This window comes from Chiloscyllium plagiosum, unplaced genomic scaffold (genome assembly GCF_037043375.1).
Source record: "Chiloscyllium plagiosum isolate Xiang-an unplaced genomic scaffold, Cpla_swu_hap1 HiC_scaffold_21, whole genome shotgun sequence".
NCBI lineage: Eukaryota > Metazoa > Chordata > Chondrichthyes > Orectolobiformes > Hemiscylliidae > Chiloscyllium > Chiloscyllium plagiosum.
In genome coordinates this window covers 25,505,391-25,526,806 of record NW_028270159.1, presented here as the reverse complement: position 1 = coordinate 25,526,806, position 21,416 = coordinate 25,505,391, and the positions used below count along the sequence as shown (strand labels likewise).

Genomic DNA, 21,416 nt, shown 5'->3' with positions numbered 1-21,416 from the left:
GACTTATCAATTTTTTCTTCATTAATTTCATTGATCCTCTTACCTCATATCCAAAAACTAATTCCAATGGACTGAATTTAGCTGATTCATTGGAAGAGAGAAATCAGGAAAACAAAAAGGGGACATGAGATAGCTTTGGCAAATAGCTTTTCATCATTTATATAAATGATTTGGATGTGAGCATAAGAGGTTTGGTTAGTAAGTTTGCAGATGACACCAAAATTGGAAGTGTAGTGGACAGCGAAGTAGGTTACCTCAGATTACAACGGAATCTTGATCAGATGGGCCAAAGGGCTGAGAAGTGGCAGATGGAGCTTAATTTAGATATATGTGAGGTGCTGCATTTTAGAAAGCAATTCTTAGTAGGACTTATACACCTAATGGTAAGATCCTACTTGCTGAACAAAGAGACCTTGGAGTGCAGGTTCATAGCTCCTTGAAAGTGGAGTTGCAGATAGATAGGATAGTGAAAGCAGCATTTGGTACACTTTCCTTAGTATTGAGTACAGGAGTTGGGAGGTCATGTTGTGGCTGTACAGGACATTAGTTAGGCCACTATTGGAATATTGCATGCAATTCTGGTCTCCTTCCTATTGGAAAGATGTTGTGAAACTTGAAAGGGTTTAGAAAATATTTACAAGGATTTTGCCAGGGTTGGAGGAGTTGAGCTAGAGGGAGAGGTTGAATAGCCTAGGGCTGTTTTCCCTGGAGCTTCGGAGGCTGAGGGGTGACCTTAAAGACGTTTATAAAATCATGAAGGGCATGGATAAGATAAATAGACAATGTTTTCTTTCCCTGGGGTGTGGGAATCTAGAACTAGAGGGCATAGGTTTAGGGTGAGAGGGGAAAGATATAAAAGAGACCCAAGTGGCAACCTTTTCACACAGAGGGTGGTACGTGTATGGAATAGCTGCCAGAGGATGTGGTGAAGACTAGTACAATTGCAACATTTAAAAGGCATCTGGATGGGTATATGAATAGGAAGGGTTTGGAGGGATATGGGCTGGTGCTGGCAGGTGGGACTAGATTGGGTTGGGATATCTGGTTGGCATGGACAAGTTGGACTGAAGGGCCTATTTCCGTGCTATACATCTCTATGACTCTGTGAATCCCTAATTGAAAAAAAAGTACAAATGGAGTTCCTTTATCCTAAACCTCTGGATAGTTTTGAATATAAGCCCTCAACATAGTCTTTAAGTTTGATGCCACCATTTTAATACTCCTTGTGATTCTGGATTGTATGCGGTTGATTTAAAATGTTTTATTCATGAGCTATCTATAAGTTCCTTGAATAATGTTGCTGTAAAAATTGGCCCTTGATCTGATTGTATTTCTATGGGTAGTCCACTTCTAGTTAAATAATTGAGTAACTCTTCGTTTAAAATGTGTTGCTGGAAAAGCGCAGCAGGTCAGGCAGCATCCAAGGAGCAGGAGAATTGACGTTTCGGGCATGTGTTTTCCAGCAACACATTTTCAGCTCTGATCTCCAGCATCTGCAGTCCTCACTTTCTCCTAACTCTTTGTTTAGCCATGATGTTGCATAATAGAATGGGCTTTAGGAAACTTGCAGACACATCCATTGTGGTCAACAAATATTGATTCCCACTTTATTTTAGAGAGGGATACTATGCAATCAATTAAGACTCTTGTAAAAGATTCCTCAAATGCTGGCATTAGTATTAACAGGGATGGTTTTATCATGGCATGAGGTTTTCCTATTATCTGACATGTATGACAAGACTAGAAAAATTCAACCACATCTCTATGCAGTCCAGGGCAATAAAATTGTTTTTGTATTTTGGTGTGAGCTTCCCTTACTCCCAAATGACCTCTTCTGTATAACCCACAGATAATACAACTTGACGAACACCTGCACGTTTTTCATCTGCCTGAATATATAATGGTCTCCATCTCCTTATCAAGACTTTGTTTTTAAGATTTTTAAGATAGTAACATCCTGGAATATATTCAAATTCTTCTACAACTAGGAAGGTTTAGAGGAAAATGGGCCAAATGCTGGCAAATGGGACTTGACTAATTTGGGATATCTGATTGCCTTGGATGAATTGAACTTAGGGGTCTGTTTTTGTGCTATAAATCTATGACTCTTATGACTCTATCTTTTTGTTGTAATTCAACTAATCTCTTTGAACTAAAAATATTCTCTTTGTCCTCTACTTGTTTGTTTCATTCCCAATCATTTGATCGAACATACTTTTAGATAATTGAACTTCAACTTTCTTATATTTATTCTTTGATTTTGCCTCCTGTTTGAACCTGTGGCTTTGTGACTTTGTTACCATACCATCAAGAAAAATCCAATGATATACTTCCTGTAACATCTCAGTTGCCTGATTTTCCCCTGGCTTTTCCACTATAGTAATCCTGACTGCGATCCAGCTATGTTATTCCTGAGGATAAACTGTATCTCCAGAATAGAGAATTTCTCTATTACTCTCACCACCGCTTCATCACTTTTCATCAGACTCTCCAACCTCACCTTATGCAATGGAGCACTTCTTCTCACCCAAATTCCACACATTACCACCTTTTCTGGCAATGCTACTTTCAAAGTACATAGCTCCTCATCTCTCACCATAAACGATTGACTTGCTACTGTATCGCTTAACATTTTAATTTCTTTACATACCCCTCCTGGTACACAAATAAATCTTAACCACATAGGTATATTCTTTAAAGAGAATTGGTAATTTGTTTTTAACCAACCCCTGACCAGGCTGTACATTCTTTTGCAAGTCTTTAGCTTTCACTGGGAACTCCTTTACCACTTTAATAACCCACACAGTCTTATCCCATTTTACCACATCTGTCTTCTCCATGCTTTTCTGAAACCACCAACACCACAACTTCATGTGTCCTATCATATTGCAGTGAAAACACCTGAGTTATTTTACTTCTCTTCCCCCTCAAAGATTTCTTTTTTTTAAACCTATGGTAAACTATATTTATTAACCTCATTTAGTTCTGTTTTCCTTTACTACCAAAGGATTTCACTTTTCCCCAATTTCTATCCATTTCAGATTACAATTGAAGCTATAAGCCAAACTTTGATTTATAAACTAACTCATAGTTTTGCAGTTTTAAATCTCTGCTCTTCCACATGAGTTTTCACTACTTCGGGAAGTGAATTTTGAAATCCTTCAAAATAACAGTCACTTTAAGAGCATCATATGTCTGATCTATATTCAATGCCCATGTCAACCTATCAAAGTTACTGTATGCATGTTTGACCAGGTTCCCTCCTTAGATTCCTATAATGTTGTCTGTGGGCTTCTAGCATTTAAGATGGCTTTTTAAAATCTCATCATACTCCCCAGATACTACTTCTGATAATGATGCAAATATCTCACTAGATATACCTACCAATTTTGTTTATCAACAATACCCAAATGGTTACTGGCTATTTCATTTGTTTAGCCACTTTCTCAAATGAAATGAAAAAGGCTTTCATGTCTATCTTGTTAAACTTCAGCAGTGCCTGGATGTATTTAAACAGATACCCATCAGGCCTTTGTCTATGATGGGCTTGCTGTTCACACAATCCTCATCACTACTCCTCTTTTTCACCTTCATCATTTTAAGTCAACTTTCCTCTTTCATTTCCAAATTCTGAAGATCAAAATCTCTCTCCCTTTGTTCTGCTTTTAATCATAACTCAAACTGTTTCATTTTCTTTTCATATTCAAGCTGTTTCAGTTCTTCCATGCTACATAACTCTATGACTCTATGATTCTTTGTTCTGCTGCAATTATCTCTCTCTCATTTGCTTTTGCCTCTTTTTCTTTTTGTTCTGCCAGAGCAATTTTTAATTTCATTCCACCTTGTCAATGCCTCTAATTCAAGCTGCTTCATTTGCAATTGAATTTTAGCCATCTCTAATTATTCTGATTGCATGCCTGGCAATTGTAAATACAGACCGATTGCTGTAATTACTTCCCCTTTCCTCAAAGACACAGGCAACTCCAGCTTTGGCTTGCTCACCAGTTCTGCAAGTTTGACCTTTCTCCCTTTCTGTAGAACACCCAAAGTGACTTTTTCCATTCTCAGGAAACTCATAGTGACTGAAAGAACTATAATTACTCAAGGCGCACCCTGTTTAAATCAACCAATACAACACCTGAAGAAAAGCCAACACTCACCACTCATTATCGTTGAGTCCAACAATCCTCAATCCAACCTGAAATGAAAGATTTTGATCCAGGCAAGAGCCCTCAATTTGTTATAGATCAGACCAAACCCCCTGCAGCTACTGAAAGCTAAACAGAAACCCTGATTCTGTGGGAGCCTGACTTCACCCATTTATGCTGCTTCTATTGTTTCAACTTTATAAAACCCCCAAGGCCTCATAAGCTGTTTACTTTATTGGCTTTGATTAGATAGCTCAGCATCTATGGCTCAAACCTCTTTTTAAAAAAGGACAAAATACACCTCTTAAAGCCATAGTGTTTTCACACTATAATTTCATTGAGAGGTCCACTGATATTGTAGGGAAATATAGGACTGGAAAATTAGGGAAGTTTATTCTGAAATTAAAGTTAAACACTATCATATTTCACTAACTGACAAAATAAAATTTAAGTAATATGAAATTCATAAGAGTTTTACGTGTGGCAGATGTCCAAATTAATTGAGTTGACATTTCTGTAATAATATTGTTGTAATAAAATGTAATTAATTAAAAGCTCTGGTGCAATGTCTGAGATAACTTCCAGAATTTAAAGGTACCTATCTCTATTTATGACATTTCACTTGGAAAGTGCTGCAGCTTGTTCAGTTGTCCTCAATGAAGTTTCAACTCAACTGAACGGTTGTGCATCCCATCCACCTCGTACATTAATTTCAAAATTCATTTCTTTCCGAATTTAAATTACATAAACAAAATCCATGCTGCTGTTCTTCTTTCATTATTGAAGCAAATAAAACTGCTTCTGGTCCTGCCTTTTGGATCTGGTTCAGAAGTCCTGATTTTAACATGGAGTTTAAAAGGAAAACTATTCAACAAAGCATTTGTTCAAAAATTACTTGTCCTTATTCAGAAGAGCAACTAGAACTTGTAAATATAAAATAAAATACAATTTGCTGTACTTAAATTAAAATGCAACACATGATTTTGAAGAAGGAATTAGGAAGTAAGAAATCTTGGCTGATTTTCTTGCACTTACTTTCAACAAGCTGAGCCACTAGTAAATTATTGTGAACATAACATATACAACATGTTTGGTCATGATATGAATGCATCTTGCTTGACTATCAAGCTCTGAATTGGGACTCAAACTTGGAGCTTCTGGCTCAGAAGTATGGATGCCATCCATGGCGTTACAAGATTCCCATTTGTTTAGACATCTACCTTTTCCTTTTTGATATCCATATTGTTTTCTCAGATGTCTCAATGCTGCTTATCATTTTAGATAAGGGTGATAAATCTAACTTTATGAGGTGCGCATTAATAGATTCATTCTGCTGTATTTCTTCTTACTGTTGTGAGGAGCATCTATAGCCCAGCTGGTGCCTTAAATTAATGGAGTTTCCAAATACTAACATTCATTGTGCCATCTCAAACTGGTAAATTTCGTTGCAAAAAGTGTAAATAAAACTGTTTATGTGCAAGTGCTGCAACTAATATAGTGTTTATAGTGCTTCATATTAACAGTGATTTAAAAATGTTTGACTCAAATATGTTTGATAAATTAGACTTCAAAGTGTAGCTTCCTAAGATGTAAGAAGACTTGAGGTTATGCAAAAATAAACATATAATGGTTGCTCTTTTAACATCAGTTGCTCTTTATTTAGCAAAGACACACAATTGAAATTTATAACGATTGAAGGTGAAGAATTTGTTACCAGACTGAGGAAATATTGAGAAATTCTCTCCAACAAGATCTTTAGGAGTTAGACACATTAACCCATCAAAATATTAGAAATTGACACACCAACAGTTTAGCAAAAGTATAACAAAAGTAAATTACTAGCTATTTATCTTTGGAGCTACAGTCGGCATTGCTGAACATTCTCTACTTTGATTCTGGAAAATTAATGTAGACATCCAGACATTGTAACATGATTAGTTTCTCTACCCACTGGGGAGTCACTGTAGAATTACTCTTTTTAAAGAAGGGGATAAGCATATATCCAATGGTCCAAATAAGGCTTGTCATGAATAAATCCCAAATACACAAATTTGTGTGGGATTGTATTAGAGTCTGATATGTAACTGGTTATATCCAGGTGAGGAAGGTGACTTGACTCCCCAGTTTTTAATAGTAACTCACCAAGCTTCGATTCCCAACCCGTAACTTCTCCCAAGTAAAACAACAAGTGCAGCAGATGTACAGTAACCTCCATGTATTCCTCCAAGCTACATACTTTCCTGACCTGTGATCATGTCACTGTATTTCAATGTCACTGGGTCAACTTTCCGGAAATTCCTTCCTAACAGCACTGTAGATGTCCCTATAGGTAAGGTTGCTTCAATTTAGAAAGCAGCCCATTTGCACCTTCTCTGTGGGGGTTTTGGATGAAGAATAAATTTTGGCCTAGCCAGGAATGCCTATATCTCATGAACAAATAAAAAAACACTTCTGTGGCAGCAAATAATTTTTAATTAGCACGCAGCTACCACACATCAAATAAAACATAGTTCACTAGAAAATGAAGCAGCAAATTACCAAGATTTTCTGGAGTGAAGGAGAGAGAATTTTATTGCCTACTAACTCCAAGACAAATTAATACAACAGAACATCAAACAAATATACGCACACAGTTAACAGGTTTTGCTGGGGTGAGTGGAATTTCATACAAACAGGAAGTTAAAAGCTGTTGCATTTTAAAGTTCTTGGAACTCTTGAATTGTGAGAGTGAAAAATGGGTCCACAACTGTTAACTGTTGTCATGTTTCTTCAGCCATAGTGAAATTTGTAGAGTTCAGGAGCTCTTGGAGAATGTTGCTTTTTCACCAGTCACTGATTTCAGAGGTTGAGAGAAACATGGAGTTAAAGAAACAATGCAGATCTTCCAGATTCTGTTGCAATGGATTCATATTCTAATCTCTCTCAACTCTGCCATGCACGTTATTGAAATAGGGTTCATTTGTATAGTCTAGGTCTAGTTCCATTGACTTTCCAAGTTGCATATTCCATCGGCAGCTTTGTGTCTCCCAATATGTGAACTTTTTATGCAATTGAACAAGTGATAAGAACTTCTTGATACTGACTTAATTGCCTGGTTTCACTGTTTTTAGATGTAAGAATAGTGAGGAAAGTGGTTTTGAAATAGAAGATCAGCTATGATCTCAATGAATGGCAGAGCTGGCTTGAAGGGCTGAATGTTTCTTTCTCCCTTTTTCCTGAATAATGGGATAATGTTTGCTACCTTACAATCTATGGACTATTTTAGAATTTAGGGAATTCTGAAAATGAATACATCCACTCTTTCTATAGCTACCTCTTCTAAATCGCCAATCAAACCCAGGTGATTTTTCAACATGAAACCCCATTAACTTCACAATTTTAAGAGGTTAATGGAAACGTTAAGATCAGGCAATCAGTTAAATACCCTTCACATTTTAAACTATTTTTATTATTTACATGCGCTCCTTTAGCAGTAAGACATACTACCAAAAGTAGCAGAATTTTTGATTAATTCATAGGACAGGGCCTTAGCCTTATAGGGCTGTGTTCTTATTTACCATAACAGATTTACTTAAAGATTTAACAGGCCTTTCCTGCTTCCATTTTTTCCTAAGCACCTGAGCCAACATAACAACAGGAGTTCTGGATTTGCTTTGAAAATTATACGATTAAACACAGCATCAAAAATAAGGTTGAATTTAATATTTCTATCACAATTCAAGATAAACTTTAAAATTCTTGTACATAAATAGAAATTTTGCTTGTGTAAAAATCCTAGACAACTTCCATTTTGTTAACAGAGGCTGGAAATCATGATTTTGACCACAGAAGGTGGTCAAGTCATTTTGACCTAAAATAAATTGGAAAACACTTAATAAATGGTGTTGAGATGCTGTCACGCAGAATTTAAAGGCCTCAAGAAATGGAAAATGAACTAGCATTGATATACAGTTTAAAAGCCTTTAAGATCAGGAAAGTGAAACAGCATTGCTATAATGAGAAAATATTTTGTAAAAAAGCAGCTTTGAGGTGCTGAGAATAATAGCTTTAAAGTAATACAAATAAATAATCACAGAACAAAAAAGCATGAAAAATAATACTGTCTGACAGTATTATTTCACAGATGGCCAAATGGAACACAATATTGGATATCTTGGACAAAACAGTTATTAAAGTATAGAAAGCTTCCAAATGACACAATAGACACAAGCTGAATAAGTAAATATACAATTTATAATTATATTCAATAGGATTTATAACAAAGGGCTTTTGACAATTAATTTAATCTGAGAACAGATACAATTATTGAACAAGAATTAACAGTAGGGCTTAGCATCCAAACGAATTTATAGATAACATCACAAATCATTTCCATGGATGAGTAGAAAACTGTGAATATGGAAGTTGAAGTCAGAATTGTTAACCAGAATTGTTGCAATTACTGATGATTTTTTGTCAGATTATTCAAGTTTAAAGAAAATGTAACTGTGGGGCAATCTGTTCAGATTGTGCTGGAAGCTGAAAGCATGAAGAATCACAGAAAAATCTCCTGAGAGAAGAGCAACAGAACCTATTCAGTTCATAAGCTTTAAAAACCTTAAACATACATGTGATTATTCAGCACAAAGAATAGACCAAACAGCAGAAATTTGAAGTGCAAAGGGACTTGGGAGTCCTAGTCCAGGTTTCTCTTAAGATAATCTTGCAGGTAGAAAGGCAAATACAATGTTGTCATTCATCTCAAAAGGACAAGAATATAAAAGCAGGGATGTACTTTTGAGGCTTTATAAAGCTCTGGTCATACCACATATAGAGTAAAGGGAAGACCTTTAGGACGGAGATAAGGAAAAACTTCTTTAGCCAGAGAGTGGTGAATCAGTGGAATTCATTGCCACAGAAGGCTGTGGAGGCCAGGTGATTGAGTATATTTAAAACAGAAATAGACAAGTTCTTGATTGCCAAGGGAATCAGAAGCTACATGGAGAAAGCGGGAAAATGTGGTTGAAAAACCTATCAGCCATGAGTGAATAGCAGAGAAGACTCAATGGGCTGAATGGCCTAATTTCTGCTCCTATATCTTATGGTTTTATGGACTGAACCCTGTGGCACTCCACTAGTTATATCTTGTTAACCAGAAAAAGACCAATTTATCCTAACTCTCTGCTTTCTGTTGCTTAGCCAATCCTCTATCCAAACGAATAAATTAGCCCCAACCCCATGTGATCTTACCTTGTGTATTAACCTTTTGTGCGGCACCTTTTCAAATGCCTTTTGGGAAATCTGATGGAGATCATAATATGGGAAAAGATAAATATATTGTTAAAAAAAATAAGTTAATACTAGACATGGCTTCGTCAAGGGCAGGTCACATCTGATAAATTTGACACAGACAATGAATGAGGGTAATTTTTTTCTAGATTCCCTACAGTGTGGAAACAGGCCCTTCAGCCCAACAAGTCCACACTGACCCTCCAAAGAGTAACCCACCCAGGCACATTTCCCTCTGACTAATGCACCTAACACTATGGGCAATTTAGCATAGCCAGTTCACCTGAACTGCACATCTTTGGACTGTGGGAGGAAACCGGAGCACTTGGAGAAAATCCACACAGACACAGGGAGAATGTGCAAACTCCACACAGACAGTTGCCCGAGGCTGGAATTGAACCTGGGACCCTAGTGCTGTGAGGCAGCAGTGCTAACCACTGAGCCACCGTGCCACCCTAATGCTGTGGATGTTGTATGTTTGGACTTTGAGAAAACACTTGATACAGTGCCACATGACAGGTTCATTAGCAAGTCAGAAATATTTGGGATTGATGGGTCCTTGACAGCATGGTTTTGAAATTGGCTAAACGATAGGAAAGAGATGATAGGTATAGATGGGCATTTCTCAGATTGGAGACAAGTTGAAAGACATGATCCCCAGGGATTGGTGTTGGGATCCTTGCTTTTTATGATTTATATAAATAAATTTGGAGATGGGTGTTGAGGGTAAAATCTCTGAATTTGCAGAGCGAAGACCTAAGCTAGGGAGAATAGCAAATCGTGAGGATGATACTTAGTGACTTCAGAGGGACGTTGACAAGTTGGTCGAATGGGCAGATGCCTGTCAAATGAATTTCAATGCAGAGAAATGGGGGGTAATGCATTTTGGTAGAAGAAACATGGAGAGACAAAGCTGGCTCAGTAGTACAATTTTGAGGGGAGTACGGGAGCAGAGAGACCTAGGGGTTCATGTGCATGATTCTCTGAACGTGGCCAGGCAAGTTGAAACAATTGTTAAGAAGGCTTGTAGAATCCTTGAATTTATAAATAGAGGCATATATTATGAAAGCAAGGAAGTGATGCTGTATCTCTACAAATTATAAGTTATACCACATTTAGAGCATTGTGCTCAGTCCTGACCACCTTATTTAGGGAAGGATGTTAAAGTCCTGGAGAAAGTGTAAAGAGGATTTTACTCGAATGATACCAGGAATGAAGGATTTTAGATGCAAGGAGACATTAGAGAGATTGGGCTTACCTTTAACCACTCCTTTATCTGTTCAACCAGTTTTCTCTCTCTTGACAGTCAATCTCCACCTACTGTCTATTCCCCAACCCCTCTGCCTTGCCCCATCTTCTGCAAAAGTTACCAAGCTTTTCCAAGCTACTATCAATTCTGAAACATTAAATCTGATTTCTTTACACAGATGCTGTCAGATTTGAATTTTTCCAGCAATTTCTGTATTTGTTTTTGTTTCTGATTTCCAGACTGTTTGGCAACACTCCCCAGGACCTTACCATTAAGACGAGGACAAAACTTATTTAATCAGGGAGATGCTAGGATTTTGAATCCGTTGCCTGGGAGAGTGGTGGAGGCAGATTCCGTAGGAGGTTTCAAAAGAGAGCTGCATATATATTTGGAAGTGATGAAATTAGAGGGAACTAGCTGAGTAGCTCTTTTGAGAACCAGTACAGATACAATGGGTCAAATGGCTTCATTCTACATTGTTAAATTCTATGATTCCATGTTTTGGCTCTCTTCTGCATGACTTCTGCTCTGAGTTAACTTCAATATGGTACTTATTTCACTCAACATATTGCACTCTTTCTGAACTTAAATTAGTGTAAGACAGGCTGCTGAAAGATACTCACATTTTAGCAGTACTTTCTCAGTTGTTTTTGTGTTATGTGAATCCCAAACTATTTGAGCCATTGTAAAACTGCTGTGCTTTTCTAGCACCACACTTTTTGACTCTAATCCCCAGCATCTACAGTCCTCACCTTCTCCATTGTAAAACTGCCAGTCTAATTATCTCTTAAATGAAGCTTGCTGGTCTTGCTGGTCTGCCTGCTCACCAGGAGTGAAAATCATGCCAATTTTATCACTTAATTACAGATCTTCCAATTAGCTTCTTGAAATGTTGACTAATATAATAAGGCTGTTCATGAAAACCTATGTGTATTCTTTATATTTGCTTTTTTTTTGTTATATTGAGGGATTATTTTACTGTGGCTGTCACGGCCCAGTGGTGGCGCACTTGTTTCTAACTCAGATTGTGTGTGTAAACCTCATTTCAAAAATTAAAGCATATAATCCAGGCCATAATGACAAGAACAAAAAATGCTGGAGATCCTACAATAATGACAAGAGCTGCATTATTGGCGGTCCTGTTTCTCAGATGGGAAATTAAACTGAAGTCTTTGAGTCCTCTCAAATTGGAGTCCTCTCAGATATCAAAGATTATATCTCACTGTTTTAAAGAAGAGCAGGGGTGTTCAACAGGTGTTCTATTCACTTTTATAAGCCTTCAGCCAATGCCTTCAAAAAGGATTATCTTATTATTTATTTCATTGTAGCTTGTGGGATCTGTCTATATGCAAATTAGATGTTACATTTGTGCATTATAAAAGCAATATTTCACAAAGCATTTAATTGGCTGCAAAATTGTTTAGCACATACTAAGCATGTGAAAGATGCTAAATAAATGCTTTCTTTTGTACACAAAACTGTCCTGACAATGCCATGAAGACAGGCTTTTAAGAAAGCAGTGAACCTTGATTCAGGACTGTCTATTCTTGCTAACTTAATAATTTTTATTTTAACAGTTATTTGGGGAAAATGACCAAGTTAAAATGATTTCTGAGGGCTCAGACTGTCGTTGCAAGTGCATCATGAGACCACTGACAAAGGATGCATGCAGTCGCATCAGAACCGGGAGTTTACGTTTTGAAGACTTCTACACAGTTGAAACTGTCAGTTCTGGGACAGACTGTAAGTGTTCCTGTACAGCTCCCCCATCATCTCTCAACCCTTGTGAAAATGAGTGGCGAATGGAAAAACTCAGGAAACAAGCTCCAGAATTCTTTAAGGTACACAAAACAACAGTTTAACATCTGAAATCAATGAAACTGCTAAAACCAGGTTCAGTTGATGCCTATTATTTTATGTTAGATGTTAATTTTTATTATGTCTGTTAAATGAAAGCTATAATGAAATCCATTTCCAACATTCTATGAGATTGTAACCTTCAGAGACAAGATGTTACAGGTGATCATAAGACTACAAGAAATAAGAACAGGAGTAGGCTGTTCAGGCCCTCAAACTGATCTGCCACCCTGAAGGGCTTGGCTAATATGAGATTACTCATGTCCACTTTCCTGCTTTTTTCCTTTAACCATGATTCCCCTACTGATCACAAATCTATTCATCTCAGCCTTAAGTATACACAAGACTCTGCTTCCACAGCTGTCTATGGCAAGGAGTTCAAAAGACTCACAACTCTCCAAGAGTAGAAATTCCTCCTTATTTCAGTCTTACATTTGTGCTCCTTTATTCTGAGACAATGCCCTCTGGTCCTAGATTCTTGCATGTGTGGGCAAACATGGAGCCATAGAGTCATACAGCACAAAAACAGTCCAACTTGTGCATGCTGACCAGATATCCTAAACTGATGTAGTCCCATGTGGCTCATTCCTCTAAATCTTTCCTATTGATGTACCCATGCTGTTGCTTTTAAATGTTGTAAACGTACCTGCTCCCAACGCTTTCTCTGGCAGCTCATTCCATACTTACACCACCCTCTGCATGAAAAATGTTGCCCCTCAGGTCCCTGTTAAATCTTACCCCTCTCATCTTAATCCCATGACCTCTACATTTGGACTCTTCTATCCTGAGAGAAAGACCTTTCCATGCCCCTTATAATTTTATAAACCTCGATAAGGTCACCCTCAGCTTCATCTCTCAGCATTTACCCTGTGAAGCTCCTTAAGAAACCTATACCTGTTAATGAGATCACCTCTCATTCTATTAGATTCCAGGGAGAGGATTCCCAAACTGTTTAACTTTTGTTCATAAGGCAATCCCCTCATAGCACAGATCATCCTTCCCTGAACCTTCTCTGAACTTTCTCCAATGAAATGAAATGAAATCTTTCTTTGAAAAAAGATGACCAAAACTGCTCACAGTACTCCAGATGTCGTCTCACCAACACCTTATACAATTGCAGTAAGACTTCCCTACTCCTATTCTTTAACCTCTTTGAAATAAGAGTGAACGTTCCAGTAGCCTTCCTGACTACCTGCTGCACCTATATACTAGCGTTCTGTGTTTTGTGCACACATACCTCCAAGTCATTGGGATGCTGACTTCTGCAGCTTTTCACCATGTTAATAATATTGTTTCTTTTGTTTTTCTTGCAAAATGAATAACTTCATATTTTCCCACGTTATATTCCATGTACATTTTTGCCCACTTACTTAATCTATTGATATCTCTCTGTAAACTGTTTGTATCCCCTTCATAATTTGCCTTTCCACATATTTTTGTGTCATTTGCAAATTTAGCTGCAGTACATTCACATCCTTCCTCCAAGTCATTTATATATATTGTAAATAGTTGCAGTCCCAGCAACTAATTCAGGATGTTCAAAAGGCAAGAATTAGACTTAAACCGGTGCCTGTAAGAGGGATGAAATTGATCACCAGAGAACAGAATTTAGTGTATGGATCAAAAATCATGGTTTCATTCTTCCTAATATTTAATTGGAGAAATATTTGCTCATACAGTGCTGGATGTCAGATAAGCAGTAAAGATCACTTGGAGAGCAGTCAAGAAAGATGGTGATGCAATTATATTATCTTAGAATTTGTATAAAAGAAACACTGCAATTTTCCTACAAACTAGAAGATGGTGAGGACTGTAGATGCTGGAGATCAGAGTCAAAAAATGTGGTGCTGGAAAGGTCAGGCAGCATCTGAGAGCAGGAGAATCGACATTTTGGGAATAAGCTGTTCATCAGGAATGTAGGGTAGGCCCAAAGGGGCTTAGAGATAAATGGGAGGAGGGGTGGGGCTGGGGGGAAGGTAGCTGGGAATGCGATAGGTAGATGGGGGTGGGAATGATTGTGGGAAGGAAGATGGACAGGTAGGACAGATCAAGACAGTAGTGCTGTGTTGGAGGGTTGGATCTGGGATAGATAGGGGGAGGGGAGATGAGGAAACTGGTGACATCAATATTGATCCCATGTGAAAGGAGGGTCCCAAGACAGAAGATGAGGCACTCTTCCTCCAGGCGTTGGATGGCTAGAATCTGGCAGTGGAGGACGCTCAGGACTTGCATGTCCTTGGCGGAGTGGGAGGGGGAGTTGAAGTGTTTGGCCACTTTTTAGTTTTTAGTGCATGTGTCCCAGAGATGTTCCCTGAAACATTCCGCAAGTTGGGTCCTGTCACCCCAGTGTGGAGGAGATCACATCGAGAGCAACGGGCACAGTGGATAACATGAGTGGAGGTGCAGGAAAATCTCTGCTGGATGTGGAAGGATCCGTTGGGGCTTTGGATAGAGGTGAGGGGGGAGGTGTGGGCACAGGTTTTACAATTCCTGCAGTGGCAAGGGAGGTGCTGGCAGTGAAGGATAGGTTGTTGGGGGGCATGGAATTAACAAGGGAGTCATGGAGAGAATGGTCTCTGTGGAACACAGATAGGGGTGGGGGGGATATATCTCTGGTTGTGGGATCTGTTTGTAGGTGGCAGAAATGGCAGGGAATGATGCATTGCATATGGAGGTTGATGGGGTGGAAGGTGAGGATCAGAGGGAGTTATAGAGTCATAGAGTCATAGAGATGTACAGCATGGAAACAGACCCTTCGGTCCAACCCGTCCATGCCGACCAGATATTCTGTCCTTGTTGCGATTAGAGGGGTGTGGTTCAAGGGTGGAGGTGCGGGAAGTGGAGGAGATATGCTGGAGAGCATAATTGACCACATGGGAGGGAAAATTGCAGTCCTTGAAGGAGGAGGCCATCTGGGATCTTCTGTGGTGGAATTGGTCCTCTTGGGAGCAGATGCAGTGGAGGCGAAGGAATTGGGAGTAAGGGATAATGTTTTAACAGGAGGTAGGGTGGGAGTTGGTGGATTTGAAGTAGATGTCCATGTTGAGTCAGTTGCCAGAAGTGGAGATTAGATTAGAATACCTACAGTGTGGAAACAGGCCCTTCGGCCCAACCAATCCACATCAACCCCCCATGGAGAGGTCCAGAAAGGGGAAGGAGGTGTCTGAAATGGTAGAGGTGAACCTGAGGTCAGGATGGAAGGTGTTCCTGAAGTCGACTAACTGTTCAACCTCCCCGTGGGAGCATGAGGTGGCGTTGATACAGTCGTCGATGTAACAGAGGAAAAGGTGGGGAATGGTGCCAGTGTAGCTGCAGAAGATGGACTGTTCCACATACCCATCGGTTCCACATACTATATCAGCACCACCTCATGCTCCCACGAGGTGGTTGAACAGTACATCAACTTCAGGAACACCTTCCACCCTGACCTCAAGTCCATCTGGACCTTCTTGGACATTGCCCTCCCCTTCCTGGACCTCTCCATCTCTGGACACTGACTCAACACGGATATCTACTTCCAACCCCCCCCCCCCCCCCCCCAGTCCCACAGCTACCTGGAATACATCTCCTCTCACTCTGCCTGTAAAAACCCAGCTCTATAGAGACAGACATTAGTTCTAAACATAATAATGAGACTGGGAGCATCATCATCATTCAGCTTTTCAACAATAAATTCCAGTCAGCCATGTTTTTTGAGCCATGGGGAATCCAACAAATATATCCAGGGAAAGCTTGGCAGATTTAAGAAGAGGGTGCCTTTACACTCACCTCCTACATCCAGCATGTTTACTCAAAAAGACCCCTGCAATCAGATACTTTTTCTTAATTTTCCTTCAATTCCAGCCTCCAATCACCCCATCCCCAATCTTTCCTAAACTTCCCTCCAAACTGTCCAACTAGGCCTCTGGTTGATTCCTTCACAAGACCTCCAAAATCCTGGAACTCCCTTCCTAATAAGATTGTGGGTGTGCCTACAACAAATGGACTGCAGCAATTCAAGCAACTTATCATCTTCTCAAGGGCAACTAGGGATGGACATTAAATGGTCTCCCAACCAGCGATATCCACATTCCATAAATAAATAGAAAATATTCTCACTCCACCCACCCTTCAAATGAGAGCTTGAGATCAACAACCATCCAACTGTTTTTTGTCAGCGCCAATCTGCACCATGGGTTTACCTACTCCTGCATGTACATCAACTAGCTTCCCTGTTTAACTGGAAACTGAGTAAGTCAATCAGGAGATCTAATTGGTGATGTCAGGTGTAAACTCTTGAAGCTCCACGGCACGCTGTGGAATCTAGCATTCTGATACTCTGTGACTTTCAGAGTTATCCATTCCAAATGCCTGAAGTAAATAAAATTTCAGCCGAAGTGTCAGTTCTGTTTTAACATCAGAGTAACATATCACACATTTCAGTGAAAAAAAATGTAGAATAAAATCTGATGTGACATGAGCAAAAGCAGGAGAGATACATTGTTTAAATGAAGGTCTTGACTTAACTCTATTGAGCCACTCAGTACCATCAGGGAACAGGCTTAATTAGTTGCCTGATTTCAGGAAGGTAAATTAGATCTCGTTTCCATCTTTGATCATTACCTAGTTATGTTTGAAGGTATATACATTTGAACGTTAGGTGAAGATGGGATTTGGCTGGGATAAGAAACAATGATAGAACAGCCTGCTATCAAGTCATAGTCTTAAGAATAAGCAGTTTGGTAACATACTAGAAGGTACTCAGTCCAGTTAACCTGTATCTCTGCAAAGAGTTAATGATTTGGGGAGATGGTGACATAGTGTTAATGTCACTGGACTAGTAATCTCGAGACCCAAGATAATGTTTTGAGGACATGGGTTTAAATCCCAGCAGGCCACCTAGTGAAATTTTATTTCAACTAATTAGTTTGCAATATCCATCTGCTCTCAGTAATAACGGCTATCATCAGATATTGTAAAAATCTTTCTGATTCACTGATGCCCTGACTTGGATTTCACTGGCAGCCTAATGGCAGTTGTGCATCAAAACCGGAAACCTCAGCATGCAGACTCCAAGAAAATTGCTTGGGAAATTGAAGATTCCACTGAGCATTTCTGCTATGCCTGAAACTTTCTGAGAGTATCCATTTAAATCAGAGAACTTGGAACGTTCTACTGCAGTGAATTAAATAGTTACTCAGGAAAAGTTAGACAATTAGAAACCTAGTTTAACTCCAAAGTAATGATTAACATGACCTTTCCCCTCCCCATTAATATCTGTCCTGGAATCCTGGCCCTCTACTTACCTGGTACTCAATCTGTCTGGCACCCTACTCAACTGGCACTTCAACCTCCTATTTACTTTTCATACTTACCCTTTTAGATGAGCTGTCAAAGTGGCTGTCTGTGATGCTAGACATTTAAATCACAGAATAGGGCAACTGATTTTCCCTGTTGACCACATTCCCTTACAGAATACTGCTTTCAAAAAAAAGAGTGATGATTAAAAAAGCTTGAGTGGAAATCCTCTCAAGATTACTATGGATTTTAAATTCTGCATGTTCTGAAACATTATGAAAGTTAATTGTCTAAAATGAAACTAAATGCTCTGCATTATCTAAGTAATTTTTTTCTGGTCTTGATCTAGTTGCAGTCACTGGTTGATCTCCTGGAAGGTACCCTGTATAGCATGGATATGATGAAAGTTCACACATATATACGAAAAGTAACAACACGGATGAATAACCTTGAAGAGGTAATGTAACATAAGTTCACTATCATGTTTGCCATTGTTTGAAATTTCAATGTACTACGGAACATATGATAACATATTGGGAGAATCAAAATTGTTTCAAATATGTAAAAATCTCTAGTACAGATTAAGAATTAAATTGTCCAATTTTCAATGTTTATGAGTTACTTATATATTAGCATTGCAAATTTTGAGTTTATATTATTGCACATTCACGATCAAGGTAAAGTCAATCGGTTGCAAGCAGTTTCCAAACTAAAATTAATCAAAAGTAGTACATCATCATAAATGATTAAGAAATGGTCACCAGTCTAATCGTGGAGTTTGACACAGTTTGAGAATGTAAGAGGGTAATGTGGATAGTACATATTTGTTATTTGTGTCTCAAATTTGGATGTGCCTTCAATTAATCTAGTTATCACTTCATCAGAAGTCACATAACACCGAGCTATAGTCCAACAGGTTTATTTGAACTCACAAGCTTTCAGAGTACTGCTCCTTCATCAGCTGAAGTGGCGAAAAGCATACAGGCACAGAATTTATAAGCAGAGGTATAATGAACATAGAACAGTACAGCACAGTACAGGTCTTTTGGCCCTCGATGTTGTGCTGACCTTTTATCCTACTCAAAGATCAGACTAATCTACATACCTTTCATTGGACTGACTTCCATGTGCTTATCCAAGAGTCACTTAAATGTCCCTAATGTATCTGACTCTACGACCACTATTGGCAGTGCATTCCATGCACCTACAAGGTTGTGTAAAGAACCTATCTCCCCTAAACCTTTCACCAATCAGCTTAAAATTATACCCCCTTGTGATAGCCATTTCTGCCCTGGGAAAAAATCTCTAGCCATGCACTCTATCTGTGCCTCTCATCATCTTGTACACCTCTATCAAGTCAGCTCTCATCCTTCTTCACTCCGATGAGAAAAGCTCTAGCTCCCTCAACCTTTCTTCATAAGACCTGCCCTCCAGTCCAGGCAGCATCCTGGTAAATCTTCTATGCACCCTGGCTAAAGCTTCCACATCCTTCCTATAATGAGGTGACCAGAACTGAACACAATACTCCAAGTGTGATCTAACCAGAGTTCGACAGAGCTGCAGCATAACCTCGCGGCTCTTAAACTCAATGCTCCTGTTAATGAAAACTAACACACCATACACCTTCTTAACAACCCTATCAACTTGGCTGGCAACTTTGATGGATCTATGGACATGGACCCCAAGATCCCTCTATTCCTCCACACTGCTAAGAATCCTGCCTTTAACCCTGTACTCTATGTTCAAATTCAACCTTCACACTTTTCCAGGTTGAATTCCATCTGCCACTTATCAGTCCAGCTCTGCATCCTGTCAATGTCCCGTTGCAACCTACAACAGCCCTCCACACTATCCATGACTCCACCAACTTTCATGTCATCAGAAAACTTACTTACTAACCCATCCTTCTACTTCCTCATGCAAGCCATTTATAAAAATCGCGAAGAGCAGAGGTCCCAGAACTAATCGTGCAGAACATCACTGGTCACTGAGCTCTAAGCTGAATACTTTCCATCTACCACCACCCTCTGTCTTCTACGGGCCAACCAATTCTGTATCCAGACAGCCAGATTACCCTGTATCCCATGCCTCCTCACTTTCTGAATGAGCCAACCACGGGAAACCTTATCAAACACCTTGCTAAAATCCATGCATACCACATCCACTGCTCTACTTCATCAATGCGTTTTGTTACATCCTCAAAAAATTCACAGCCAAGCTGACTATTTCTAATCAACTCATGGTTTTCCAAGTAATCATAAATCCTGTCTCTCAGAATCCTCTCCAATGGCATGATAATTCCAAGTAATTAAGAGTGTCAAAGGATAAGTAAAACTAGTGTGTGAGTGGAGCGTTGGCAAGTCAAAAAACAAGACTTTGCAGGCGATCTAAAGTGTCAAACAGTGTGAGTAAAGTGTCAGTGACCCAGAATTATCTTGACATTATCTTTCTGCCTATGAATTCTGTGCCTGTGTGCTTCTCTCCACTTCACTTGTTGAAGGAGCAGCGCTATAGAACCTATTGGACTATAACCTGGTGTCGTGTACCTTCTGACTTTGTCCACCGCAGTCCAACAGGGGCTACCTCCACATGATTACTTAAGGTCTGGACCAGAAAGTGAACATCTCTTTTTATTGTATTATGGCAGTAATCCCTTTTTTCAATGAGTGTGGGATGTTGAGATAACATCTAAGAGTAATTATGATGGTATTAAACAAAAGTAGATTATTCCTTACTACAGTAATGGGGGGATTAGAATCAAGTACCTGCAACAGCAACTCAGGAGTAGCTGCAACATCACTGCTACTCTAAAATGGTCTATACTGGGTCCATTTCTGTTTGTCATTTATATAAATGATTTGGATGAGAATATAGGCAGCGTGGTTAATAAGTTTGTAGGTGACACCAAATTTGGTGGTTTATTGGACAGTGAAGAAGGTTATCTCAGATTACAAAGAGATCTTGATCAATTGGGTTGATGGGCTGAGGAGTGGCAGGTGGAGTTTAATTTGGATAAATGCGAGGTATTGTATTTTGGTGAAACAAACAAGGACCGGACATATAAAATTAAGTGTTGTATAACAGAGAGACCTAAAGGCTCAGGTATATAATTCTTTGAAATTTGCTTCACAGGTAGACAGCATGGTTAAGAAAGCGTTTAACACGCTTATTGTCATTGCTCAGACTATTGAATATACGAGTTGGGACGTCGTGTTGAGGTTTTACAGAAAGGCCTCTTCTGGAGTACTGTGTGTAGTTCTGGTCACCCTGCTATAGGGAGAATATTATTGAATTGACGAGGGTTCAGAAAAAAAATGTATCAGGATGTTGCCCGGAGTGGAACGCTTGAGTTATAAAAATAGACTAGAAAGGCTGGGACTTTTTTCACAGGAGCATAGGAAGTGGAGGGGTGATGTTTACTCAGTTTTGTAAAATTATGAGGGGGCATAGATAAGGTAAATAGCAAGGGTCTTTTCCATAAGGTGAGTGAATTCAAAACACAGGAGCAAATTTCTAAGGTGAGAGGAGAAATATTTTAAAAAGCACGTGAAGGGCTATTTCATTTTTTACACAGAGAGTCGTTTCTTTGTGGAATGAACTGCTCGAGAAAGTGGTGA

At 39.1% G+C, this 21,416-nt stretch overlaps 1 protein-coding gene across 2 annotated transcripts in view; it reads left to right on the top strand.

Annotated features, from left to right (window-relative positions):
• The window catches only part of olfml2a (olfactomedin-like 2A), a 66,122-nt gene that overhangs the window by 20,464 nt on the left and 24,242 nt on the right, over positions 1-21,416 (top strand). For both annotated transcript variants that reach the window (XM_087998429.1, XM_043720174.2), the window contains 2 exons: positions 12,243-12,506; positions 18,149-18,256. In XM_087998429.1, coding sequence (XP_087854555.1) covers positions 12,270-12,506; positions 18,149-18,256 — 345 coding nt within the window. In that variant the 5' untranslated portion in view covers positions 12,243-12,269. The remainder of the gene's footprint in view (positions 1-12,242; positions 12,507-18,148; positions 18,257-21,416) is intronic.